Source organism: Oncorhynchus nerka, linkage group LG14, assembly GCF_034236695.1.
Source record: "Oncorhynchus nerka isolate Pitt River linkage group LG14, Oner_Uvic_2.0, whole genome shotgun sequence".
NCBI classification, from domain to species: domain Eukaryota; kingdom Metazoa; phylum Chordata; class Actinopteri; order Salmoniformes; family Salmonidae; genus Oncorhynchus; species Oncorhynchus nerka.
This window is the reverse complement of record NC_088409.1, coordinates 39,333,286-39,346,265: the sequence shown is the minus strand read 5'-3', so window position 1 is coordinate 39,346,265 and position 12,980 is coordinate 39,333,286. Positions and strand designations below refer to the sequence as shown.

The 12,980-nt window shown below is 42.5% G+C and overlaps 1 protein-coding gene across 1 annotated transcript in view; it reads left to right on the top strand.

Annotated features, from left to right (window-relative positions):
• The first annotated feature begins 3,274 nt into the window (after nucleotides 1-3,274).
• The window catches only part of LOC115141033 (SH3 domain-binding protein 5-like), a 39,641-nt gene continuing 29,935 nt past the window's right edge, over nucleotides 3,275-12,980 (top strand). Inside the window, exons 1-3 of the mRNA XM_029679609.2 lie at nucleotides 3,275-3,615; nucleotides 4,209-4,271; nucleotides 8,169-8,297. Coding sequence (XP_029535469.2) covers nucleotides 3,538-3,615; nucleotides 4,209-4,271; nucleotides 8,169-8,297 — 270 coding nt within the window. The 5' untranslated portion in view covers nucleotides 3,275-3,537. The remainder of the gene's footprint in view (nucleotides 3,616-4,208; nucleotides 4,272-8,168; nucleotides 8,298-12,980) is intronic.

Sequence of the window (12,980 nt, the reverse complement as noted above, 5' to 3'; positions counted from 1 at the left end):
AAAGTGTTTACAATGACGGCCTACCCCGGCTAAACCTGGGCCAATTGTGCGCCACACTATGGGGCTCCCAATCACAGCCGGATGTGATTCAGCCTGGAATCAGATAATCAGTGCAGTGCCCAGGTCAGACCGACCCTACCCACTGGGTACAGAACTCAATTCAACGTCTATTCCACGTTCAATGAATATAGCACATATCTATCAGCGTTGTCCGTTCTACACAATCCATCTCTCTCCTCAATGTTCTGAACCCTCAATGTTCTGAACGTTCCGCCCTACTGAACAGGACCATGCCAAGATCCGCCTCTCTTATATTGCTGTGTCTTTTCCTTTATAGAGAGGGCACTTCCTGTAGAAAAGACTCTCGCACAGGCACGGGCTCCGGCTGAGGTCAGCTCTGCTCCACAAGAGGTCATAGCCTTCTAGTACTCTATATCTGGAGGGGTTTGCCATATCCTGTTATTCAGACTAATTCCATTGGGTGGACAACATGCTGACTGCTGTAGATGACCTTGTGCTTTTGATAGTAGTTACAGTGATGTAATGTGGGAAGCTATAGTCTTGTGAGATAAGGTTAGTACACCGTTTCCTCTATAATTACCTAGGAAGGGATCTTAATGATATTGACTTATATTGATTTCAGTCAAATAAATAAATACATGTGTTCACAGTCCTAGATGTGACTTTTTGGGGATTATGGTTTTAAAAAAGTATTGGAGAAACACTGTTGTCTATGTAGTTATGAATGCCTATAGAAACACTAATCCTGATTTCACATTGTTTCTTGATATACTGCATACTCCCACTCCCCGCCTGATCACTGCCAGCCTACTGGGCTGTATACAATATATGTGATCCTCCTAAATGAGGCATGTTATTCTCTGTCGGTGAATGGGTAGCGGATGTATTCCAAGACGGTTTTCCAAACGGGACACGACCCAATCAGATTGGAGCGCTGTGGGAAAAGTCATTGAGGTTTTCCTGACTGGTTGATCTGCTTCCTCCTGTCGTCGTGTCTCGTTATTTACACTGTCAGTGAACTGGAGTTCTGACAGGCCCGCTCTAGCTGGTCTGTTCGCTGGTTTTAAGGTGAGCAGACAGACAGTCTGAGTTACATAACTGTCAAAACAATCACCCCCCTCAATCTGCCTGTCTGCTTGCCAGCCATCCTCTGCTTCTCTCTTTTCCCCTCTGATGGGCATGGGGAATGAAAACAAGGGTATCTGGATGTGGGTATGAGAGAGGGAGAGAAAGAGAGAGCGATAGAAGGAGTAAGTAAGCACCTGTGTTTGTGTTGACTGTACCTGTGTGAATACAGGTCCAAGAGGTGTGTGTTTGTGTTGACTGTACCTGTGTGAATACAGGTCCAAGAGGTGTGTGTTTGTGTTGACTGTACCTGTGTGAATACAGGTCCAAGAGGTGTGTGTTTGTGTTGACTGTACCTGTGTGAATACAGGTTCAAGAGGTGTGTGTTTGTGTTGACTGTACCTGTGTGAATACAGGTCCAAGAGGTGTGTGTTTGTGTTGACTGTATCTGTGTGAATACAGGTCCAAGAGGTGTGTGTTTGTGTTGACTGTACCTGTGTGAATACAGGTCCAAGAGGTGTGTGTTTGTGTTGACTGTACCTGTGTGAATACAGGTCCAAGTGGTGTGTGTTTGTGTTGACTGTACCTGTGTGAATACAGGTCCAAGTGGTGTGTGTTTGTATGTGTGGGAGAAAAAAAGGGTGTAATACCTGGATGTAGTCCCACACTGCAGAGATGCTATCCTCCTGTCCTAGCTATGGGAACAGCCCTAAAGGCAGCACCGTGTCTGAGTACCCTGTACTTACGTACTGTAGCTCACCTTACTATCCACGGCTGTCTAATCACGCACTGCAGCACCGATAAGGATCTCTTATAAGGACCTCTTATATTCTGAGGTTAACGAACAAAATGGGCTGTTGAACAGAACTGTGTCTGAGGATAAGGGTCCTTCACTGATGATGTGAATGGGTGCTATTTGCCTATCTAATCATATTTACTATATCTGGGTCACATGGTGTCTGAATCAGGATGGGACAAACACAGCTAACAAGAAGTGAACCTGATGAGATTGTATGGGCTCAATAGCTTTGATAGGTCTGTCTTGTCATCATAGTGCACTGCAGTAAAATAACTGGAAATCAAGCATTCTAATGGTAGTTGAATGATAACCGAGCCTTATGTTCTAATGTCAAGCAATAGCACTGATATGTGTCATTCAAAGCCTCTGTCGCTTCACAAGCTCTTTATAACATTACCACCTACACATTACATTTACATATCGCGCATTCCATTACCTTAGATTGAGAGAAAGTGAGATTTAAAACGATTGAGATAAAAAATTGTCCATGAAAAAAGGGGACAGTTCCACTCAGATGTAAAACAATCCCAAATGATTCCTGTCTAACATGATTGGTGTGGGTTTTTACACAACAGCATCTCAACTTCTGAAACACAGATCGTGTTGCTTTAAATAATGCCTTTTAATATGATTTTAGAACATAAATGTGCCTTATTATGGGTATAATTTCAACGTGAAGGAATTGTTATAAAAAGCTGGAAGCTATAAATCAACATAACATAAGGTTTTGATTATATAGGCCATTTCCCATTCTGATATTACTTGGGGTGAGTATTTATCTACAACTGACGTGCATGATACCATATGAATATAATTCTAGATCTATGAATGATACATCATCATATTGTTCTTGAACTCTATTTCTTTGAATCCAGACCTAACAGACCTAACAGACCAACATAGCATGTTTAATCTATAAGACATCCCCCCCATTCATTTACTGTATCATGCATTGCTTACGGTGTTACGCTGCTCAGCACTGGGCTACCTATGTTATGAGTACACAGTATATGGTATCTAAGAATTGGAAAAAGTGAGTCTAGAATAGAGAGTATCTGGTATTTTGGAGTTGACTAATACAAAGAGGGTATCTGGTTGGGTATGGCTAACTGGCATTTGTGGAATGCAGGGGAACTGAATATCTGAGGGTATTCATTAAATACCAATACCATTCATTATTATCTGAAATCTGGAGCATTTTATCGTGGGAATAAATATATATTAATGACATTTATAAAAAAAAAGGTATTGAGCTTCCCAAATTGTATATTCAGCTTGTTATAACTGTTTTACCACATAGTAAGTAGTCTCTGGTGGTACATACATCTATAAATGCATCGGTTTGGGACAGCAGAAGGGGCGTAACGTTACGCTGTAGATACTCGTACACAAGTCATTTCATCATCACTTGCTCAGTGTATTGGACGCAGACAGAGCGCTGCTCAGTCAATTGACATACATGACGATTATCACTCTTTTGTCTTTCAATTACCTGTATATCGCCTTGATTATACATATTTCAAAACTCGTTTTTATCATTGCCAACGTTGCAGTGTGATTGAGAGTGTTCTGGAAATTCCTGTGTCGCTGTTAGAGCGTCTCTTGGAAATTGGCTTTGTTCGCTCCGACAGCACACAGCTTTATCATCCAGAATGGACCATTTGGAGAAGGAAAATAGGTCTGATGAAGATTCGGAATACGAAGAAGAGGAGGTGGACCCTAGAATTCAGGTACGTTATAATAACAATTGCTCTTTGTTTCAATTGAGACTAACTAATCAATTCATTTAACTGCATTTGATACGTTCACTATCCAATGGACATTTTAAGAGTATGTATTATTACTGGCAGAAAGTCTGCCTGATTTGGGGTCAAATTGTTTAAAAAAAAATCATTTATTGATTTATCAAGAGTGTCTGTGTTGTACCTGACTTAGTTGAGATGTAGGCCTACTGGTTATGTTTATGATGGGCTATGTTTTAGCCAACCTTGTTTTTGATTTAATGGGATGCATGGGAGTAAAGGCCTGACACTCAAATAGCATGTTCATCTGAATATACCTTCTGCTGTGTATTAGGCTATTCATTGGTTGAAAAATAACACTGTTTAATCTTAAAAGCTATGTGCATTTAATATATCCATAAATCAAGATAGTAGCTGATTCTTGTGTTTGTTCAAACCATCACTCTGGCTAACTTCTATTGTTCAGTCTAGTATTTCATAGAAGTGTAACACATTACAGATGTTGCACACTTCCCAGATACTGTACTACATTCCTTTCTCTTGGTGTTGCTCAATATTGTCCTTTGCTCTCTTTCTTACAGGGAGAACTGGAGAAACTCAACCAGTCTACAGACGACATCAACAGATGTGAGACACAACTGGAGGTAAAACAGTACACACACACACACACACACACACACACACACACACACACACACACACACACACACTTTCAAGTTTGACATACATTTTCCCTCCAAAGTGCACCACATGGCTGACACTGATCGACAATTACAAGGTGACCCACTATCAAAGAATTCCTTTCAACCATTAGACATTGACCTCTGCATATGAAAGATGATCTGTTCTGGTCATTGAGGTGGTTTATGTTGCAGAATGTTGATCTTTGGATGCTGTTAAATGTCAGTAAAGTGGTAGCACACAGCGCTGTCAGTCATATACCTTTTTGGAACTGTATTAAAAGGTAAAAGTGTCTTTAGGAAATCCGTTTGGGTGAAAGGAGCCATTCAGTCTATAAAATACCTGTCATTTCTAATGTTACTGGATCCTCACCGCCTTGAGCAGCATAAAGCGTCAATAACTTAAAGTACAATGTTTCCATTGATCTTGAGGTTCAATGAGTGCTTGTGGAATATTTACTCGTTTTTCGAGTTCCGATTATACCCCTTCTGTGTTGTTGTTGAGTCAGAGGATCATGGTCGCATCTGTTTATTTGTAGACCCAGTTTGATGTGGTCTCTCAGTGCACAGCTGTCTGCCGTTGGATTCAACAGTGCGCCAATTGGGGAAGCGTGTCTATTTGACATGGACGTGAGTCCTTACCGGTGGCTCCACCAATCTGTAAGCAAAATGAATGTCTCAAAATATCAGATAAAGGCCTCTGTGGGAACCCTTTGCATCAGACACACAAACAAAATATTATCCAGGATGGTTTGTTTCTGAGAGCACGGATTGATGTCCAACCTTTTTTTTTAATGCATTTGACTTTAAAGGGGATAAACACACAGATGTACTGATTCACCATTTCTTAAACCACCTCTTAAGTACATACCCGAGGGAAGTAGGGGTACTGAGGGTGCTGCAGCACCCCCTAAAAAAAATCGGAGTTAATTGTTAAAGGAAGAAATCTTAACTACTGCTCCGTGCAGATTTGGCAGAGCTTCTGGTGTTGGTGGAGTGAGGCGGATCGCCAGCAGCAGAGCCCAGTGGATGTAGGCCTGTCATCATGCCCTGGTAATGGACCATTGGCTGTAGGGTTTGTTGATCATGTCAAGCAGCACGTGTGGCTGCTTTTGTGACAAGGGGAAATGCAGAACAATGGCTGTAGTTCCATAACATCTGTGAGCATTTTTTTTATTGCATTCTGAGGCCTTTCATTAATATCAATATCAACATCCAAGTGGAATAAGCTGTAGCTGGGTAAAGGGCAATACAGTTACACAAATGGATTGGATTGAATTAGAGTATTTTTAGGTTTACCACTGTGTGTTTTAGATGGTTTTAGATGGTGTTCAGTGTATGAGGAGGCTGTGACAAAGGAGATGAAATGCGTCACAAAAGCAACGCTCTGATCGACCCTGATGTGTGAGGGACAGAGAGACTGCACTGTACTGTAACCTCTGAGGTGTGAGGGACAGAGAGACTGCACTGTACTGTAACCTCTGAGGTGTGAGGGACAGAGAGACTGCACTGTACTGTAACCTCTGAGGTGTGAGGGACGGAGAGACTGCACTGTACTGTAACCTCTGAGGTGTGAGGGACAGAGAGACTGCACTGTACTGTAACCTCTGAGGTGTGAGGGACGGAGAGACTGCACTGTACTGTAACCTCTGAGGTGTGAGGGACGGAGAGACTGCACTGTACTGTAACCTCTGAGGTGTGAGGGACAGAGAGACTGCACTGTACAGTAACCTCTGAGGTGTGAGGGACGGAGAGACTGCACTGTACTGTAACCTCTGAGGTGTGAGGGACAGAGAGACTGCACTGTACTGTAACCTCTGAGGTGTGAGGGGCAGAGAGACTGTACTGTAACCTCTGAGGTGTGAGAGACAGAGAGACTGTACTGTAACCTCTGAGGTGTGAGGGACAGAGAGACTGTACTGTAACCTTTGAGGTGTGAGAGACAGAGATACTACTGTAACCTCTGAGGTGTGAGGGACAGAGAGACTGCACTGTACTGTAACCTCTGAGGTGTGAGGGACAGAGAGACTGCACTGTACTGTAACCTCTGAGGTGTGAGGGACAGAGAGACTGTACTGTAACCTCTGAGGTGTGAGAGACAGAGAGACTGTACTGTAACCTCTGAGGTGTGAGGGACAGAGAGACTGTACTGTAACCTCTGAGGTGTGAGGGACAGAGAGACTGTACTGTAACCTCTGAGGTGTGAGGGACAGAGATACTGTACTGTACTGTAACCTCTGAGGTGTGAGGGACAGAGAGACTGTACTGTACTGTAACCTCTGAGGTGTGAGGGACAGAGAGACTGTACTGTAACCTCTGCTGTATCAGCTATTGGAGAAAAAGAGGGAGATGGTGGAAATGAGAACAGAAAAAAGGGGATGGAGTAGAGGGAGAGAGTGGGGGAGGAAATGCATTACGAGGAGAGATGGAGCATCCTCTGAATTTTCTCTATTGAGAAATAGATGGTTTACATGGCCTGTTCACACACGTTGTACAGTTTTCATACCCAACAACTCCTCCTTGTTGTTCTGAGAGTGAAATAATGCATGGTGCCTCCCCGGCAGTGGCCTCTTGCTATGCAGGAGGTTGGGTGGCTGTTTTTCTCTCCAGGATGGCAGGTATCTGATAACCGCGGCAGAATTCCAGTCTGACAGAGTACAGTAAACAAACATGTTGGGCCAGCTGAACAGAAAGTACCAAGGTGTAGCAAATGGCAAACAGTGGTGGTGGAGCCATCACTGTATTTGGTTCCTTGATCTGCATACACACTGAATGGGAAGGAGCTAGGGTTCAGGGGCTAGGGTTCAGGGGCTAGGGTTCAGGGGCTAGGGTTCAGGGGCTAGGGTTCAGGGGCTGGGGTTCAGGGGCTAGGGGTTGTTTTCGGACATAGTGTTTGTCCTCAGATGCCAGCTTGTTGCAGGATGAGTGATGATGTCACAGGAAGTGTGTGTCCCAGCCCTGTTCTCACAATTGGCCTTCTATCCCTCAGATTTGAAATGGTAATAGGAAGGATATCTTAGTCCAGAACAACTGGTGCAGATTCATATAAAGTGTCTTTACATATTTAACCTTTCAAAGAATTGAAAAAAGTCCAATAAACTTATTGCATAAGTGCAATATATTTTTTCCACACTGACATCTCCAGGAATCTGTTTTCATGCTTGTTTTTGTTTTCTGTCCACCATCATGTCTCCTTCTGGACGTCACACTTGACCCCACTTGTTTGTTCTCAGAAAAATCTCCTCTGCTTTATCTAAAACGGTTTCAAGGCGAATTCATGTTTTGGACTAGATTAGATTAGGTTTGATATGATTGAATGGAGGCCTGTTATTGTCTTTATCAGCATGCTTCGCTGGGGCTTTTACATCTGACCACCATGACGGATGAATAAACATTAACAGTAGCTGATGGTGTGTCGCATAAAAGGCTATTTCCTATGATCATTTCCATATGGCCATTTCTTTGTTAATTGCCTGTTTGCTTCTGTCTGAAGGTTACATCGACATCGCTGCCCCTGATAACTTGATAACAGACTAATGCAATTTTAGGACACTGGCCTTTTCAATTCTTATAATTGAAAGAGGGGGAGCCCTGACTCGTACATCAAAATGTATTTAATTACCTTAAGAGTCTGACTGAATACTCTGGTTTTGTGAAATCCTGTTGCGTCTAACTTAATATTAGCTGTGAATTGTTAACTGCAGTTGGTTAAATGGTTAAGAACAATGACGTAAGGATGTCATCGCCTTAACATCGAGATGACTGTTGAGTCTTCTATGACCTTTGTGAACATTCATAGCAAACAAAGTGTTGGAAGTTCACTAGAGTCCTAGTTAACCCTTTCTCCCTGTTTCTCTCCAGGATGCCAGGCAGAAGTTCCGCACAGTGCTGGTTGAGGCCACGGTGAAGCTGGATGAGCTGGTCAAGAAGATTGGGAAGGCGGTGGAGGAGTCCAAACCCTACTGGGAGGCCCGGAGAGTGGCCAGACAGGTGAGATACCACTGGGTGGATAGGGGGACTACGGGCTGGGGGTCTCTGCTCATATTGTTCTAAGAAACAGTCCAAAATCTTTTATTTATTGGAAATGCTTTATTTGCCTAGTTCACATTCTATTTGCCTAGTTCATATTCTATTTGCCTAGTTTAATTGAGATTCATTACAACCAGCACCATTGCATACTCTTTGATACCAGGTTGACTACCACATCATTTCTAAAGACTGGGGGGGGGGGGGGCTCTGTGTGAAGCTGTGATCTTGGTTCCCTTTTCTGCAAAGCCGTAGTTATTGTTAGAGGAGAGCTGCTTCCACCTGCTCATCTAGATAAGAGCCCTGCAGCTGTAAACAGTCAGAGAGGAATCGCTGCGACCAAACAAGACGTGAAAAGGTTTTTAAAGGCCAACCGTTCTTCACTTCTTCTTTTATTTTGTTCCCTGTGGTGTTCTTGGCTCTGCTTTGTTCCTCTCATTCAGGCAACCTCTATATGGCTTCTTAATGAGAATGCAGCTTTGTGAGGTTGTGATTTACAGTGGGGCAAAAAAGTATTTAGTCAGCCACCAATTGTGCAAGTTCTCCCACTTAAAAAGATGAGAGAGGCCTGTAATTTTCATCATAGGTACACTTCAACTATGACAGACAAAATGAGAAAAAAAATCCAGAAATTCACATTGTAGGACTTTTAATGAATTTATTTGCAAATTATGGTGGAAAATAAGTATTTGGTCACCTACAAACAAGCAAGATTTCTGGCTCTCACAGACCTGTAACTTCTTCTTTAAGAGGCTCCTCTGTCCTCCACTCATTACCTGTATTAATGGCACCTGTTTGAACTTGTATAAAAGACACCTGTCCACAACCTCAAACAGTCACACTCCAAACTCCACTAAGGCCAAGACCAAAGAGCTGTCAAAGGACACCAGAAACAATTATTAGGAAATGGAAGACATACAAGACCACTGATAATCTCCCTCGATCTGGGGCTCCACGCAAGATCTCACCCCGTGGGGTCAAAATGATCACAAGAATGGTGAGCAAAAATCCCAGAACCACATGGGGGGACCTAGTGAATGACCTGCAGAGAGCTGGGACCAAAGTAACAAAGCCTACCATCAGTAACACACTACGCCGCCAGGGACTCAAATCCTGCAGTGCCAGACATGTCCCCCTGCTTAAGCCAGTACATGTCCAGGCACGTCTGAAGTTTGCTAGAGAGCATCTGGAGGATCCAGAAGAGGATTGGGAGAATGTCATATGGTCAGATGAAACCAAAATATAACTTTTTGGTAAAAACCAAACTCGTCGTATTTGGAGGACAAAGAATGCTGAGTTGCATCCAAAGAACACCATACCTACTGTGAAGCATGGGGGTGGAAACATCATGCTTTGGGGCTGTTTTTCTGCAAAGGGACCAGGACGACTGATCCGTGTAAAGGAAAGAATGAATGGGGCCATGTATTGTGAGATTTTGAGTGAAAACGTCCTTCCATCAGCAAGGGCATTGAAGATGAAACGTGTCTGGGTCTTTCAGTATGACAATGATCCCAAACACACCGCCCGGGCAACGAAGGAGTGGCTTCGTAAGAAGCATTTCAAGGTCCTGGAGTGGCCTAGCCAGTCTCCAGATCTCAATCCCATAGAAAATCTTTGGAGGGAGTTGAAAGTCTGTGTTGCCCAGCAACAGCCCCAAAGCATCACTGCTCTAGAGGAGATCTGCATGGAGGAATGGGCCAAAATACCAGCAACAGTGTGTGAAAACCTTGTGAAGACTTACAGAAAACGTTTGACCTCTGTCATTGCCAACAAAGGGTATATAACAAAGTATTGAGATAAACTTTTGTTATTGACCAAATACTTATTTTCCACCATCATTTGCAAATAAATTCATTAAAAATCCTACAATGTGATATTCTGGATTTTTTTTCTCATTTTGTCTGTCATAGTTGAAGTGTACCTATGATGAAAATTACAGGCCTCTCTCATCTTTTTAAGTGGGAGAACTTGCACAATTGGTGGCTGACTAAATACTTTTTTGCCCCACTGTATGTTAATGCCCCTGACAACACAAATGAAGTTCCCTTATGGAAAAAGGAAGTTATTCTAAGTTTGAGGATATTGGATTGTTTGAGTTCCTCTGTCTACCTTTCGCACATCTACTCAGCGGCGCAACTTTCACTGGGAACGGGGGGACATAACACCCTCCCACACATTGAAATATAAAAAAAACACAGAAGGGGACATATTTGCATATGTTAGGATTTTGTGAAGGCTGGCTGAATTCTGGCAAAGAGTATGTTCTTTTATCTCAGCATGTCTACAGATTCTCCCTTCTCCCTGTTTTTGTTTGCTTGGAAATGTTGATACTGGAGACTGTTATCAGAAGAAACTGTGTAACCTAGCATTTGTAGCGGCTAAATTAATAAAAAAAAGTTAGCTTATACTTACTTTTTTTGTGGGATACACATAAGGCAATTCTAGGTCTTGTGACATATTTTGGTTAAACTATCCCCAATTAAATAGAATTGCAACCCTCTGCATGCACAGTGCATTCTTCCATTACATGTACAGCTGATTCTCAAGATCTTGCACATTAATGAGATGCTATTGAGCCCTCACTACTGCACTGTCTGAGCCAAGGACTACATGCTTTCTGGTTTTGATTACAATACTGGGTGGGGTGAATATATTTTATATGACATACATTATTTTTTGTTAACTAGTAAGTAGTAGCCTACAGCAAACTGTGTTTAATTCATTTCGAACTTGTTACCAATTTCTGCTAGTTAGTTTTTGCTACCATGTGGGGTTTAGCTTGTTTGAGCCTGCTAACTGAGGAGTGTTAATTCACCTGTTTCCATACATGTTTCATTTTAAAACATTTATCTTACAAAGGAGTTGTTTAATCTAGCTGCTTAACTATTTATCTGTACATGGAATTGTATTTGTTTTTTTACCATTTTTATCTAATCTTAAAAGATAATGTCACAGGCACCATCTGACGTGTGGAGACATTTCACTGCAGCTAATGTAGAAGGAAAAGCTGTGTACATTTGCAAATATTGCGGCAAATCATATGTGAAGAATTCAAAAAAGATACAGAATCATCTGGCCACGTGCATAAAGTTCCATCAGCACTCACAACAAGCAACCTCTGACAAAAGTCCCTCTACTTCTATTTGAGGTGAAAATGATGAATCAGACACCTTATCGATAGCAACACCTCATAGTCCTCCTCAAATGAGACGTTTTTTTGACTCAATGGAGGAATGTAGTCAGAGAAATGCTGATGAATGTCTTGTTCAAGCTGTGTATGCAATTGGTTCACGTCTGATGCTCACAGGCAATGTGTATTGGAAGAGATTTCTGAATGTTCTTCGCCCAGCATTCACCCCTCCACCCAGACGTGCTTTATCTACTAATTTGCTGGATGCAGAGTTCAACAGAGTTCAATTGAAGGTCAAGCAAATCATAGAGAAAGCAGACTGAATTGCAATCATCTCTGATGGGTGGTCGGATTTGCGTGGGCAAGCAATAATTAACTACATCATCTCCACCCCACACCCAGTATTCTACAAGAGCACAGACACAAGGGACAACAGACACACCAGTCTCTACATTGCAGATGAGCTGAAGGCAGTCATCAATGGCCTTGTACCACAGAAGGTATTTGCACTGGTGACAGACAATGCTGCGAACATGAAGGCTGCTTGGTCTAAAGTGGAGGAGTCCTACCCTCACATCACACCCATCCTGTCTGATGTTCAGACTCTGTTTGCAGAAGTAAGAGAAGAAATCCGTACTGCCCTGTCTACTTCAGTGTTGCTCCAAGCAGAGGAAACTGCAGTTCTGAAATACATCAGAAAGCGTGAAGACTTCTGCTTGAAGCCCATACATGCCGCAGCGTACATGTTGGACCCCAAGTATGCTGGCAAGAGCATCCTGTCTGGTGCAGAGCTCAAAAAGGCCTATGGTGTCATCACTACCGTGTCTCGCCACCTTGGCCTGGATGAGGGCAAGGTTCTTGGCAGTCTGGCGAAGTACACTTCCAAGCAAGGGCTTGGAAAATTTGAGGCTTTTTGAGCCTGACAACGAGCCATCCTCAACCAGTGCAAAATGTGCATATGAAAATCATGACTAGCACGCAGATTGGTAGAAAGGGTAAGATAAATTGGCCCTCCAAATGGAAAAGATTGCCGAGTGCTGGTGTAGCCTATTACCGGCAACTTCAGGAGCTTCTGCGAAGTGGGCGCAGCAAGGAAAATAAATTGTTTAGTTTTTTTCTGGCTAGGCAATCTTGATCTCTGGCAATTTGTGTGTCTTAATTATTTAATCAAACAGTCTGCTTAAAGCATCAGACAAGTTCAGTACATATACAGTTGAAGTCAGAAGTTTACATACACGTAGTTGGAGTCATTAAAACTCGCTTTTCAACCACTCCACAAATGTATTGTTAACAAACTATCGTTTTGGCATGTCAGTTAGTACATCTACTTTGTGGATGACACAAGTAATTTTTCCAACAATTGTTTACAGAAAGATTATTTCACTTATAATTCACTGTATCACAATTCCAGTGGGTCAGAAGTTTACATACACTAAATTGACTGTGCCTTTTAACAGCTTGGAAAATTCCAGAAAATTATGTCATGGCTTTAGAAGCATCTGTTAGGCTAATTGACA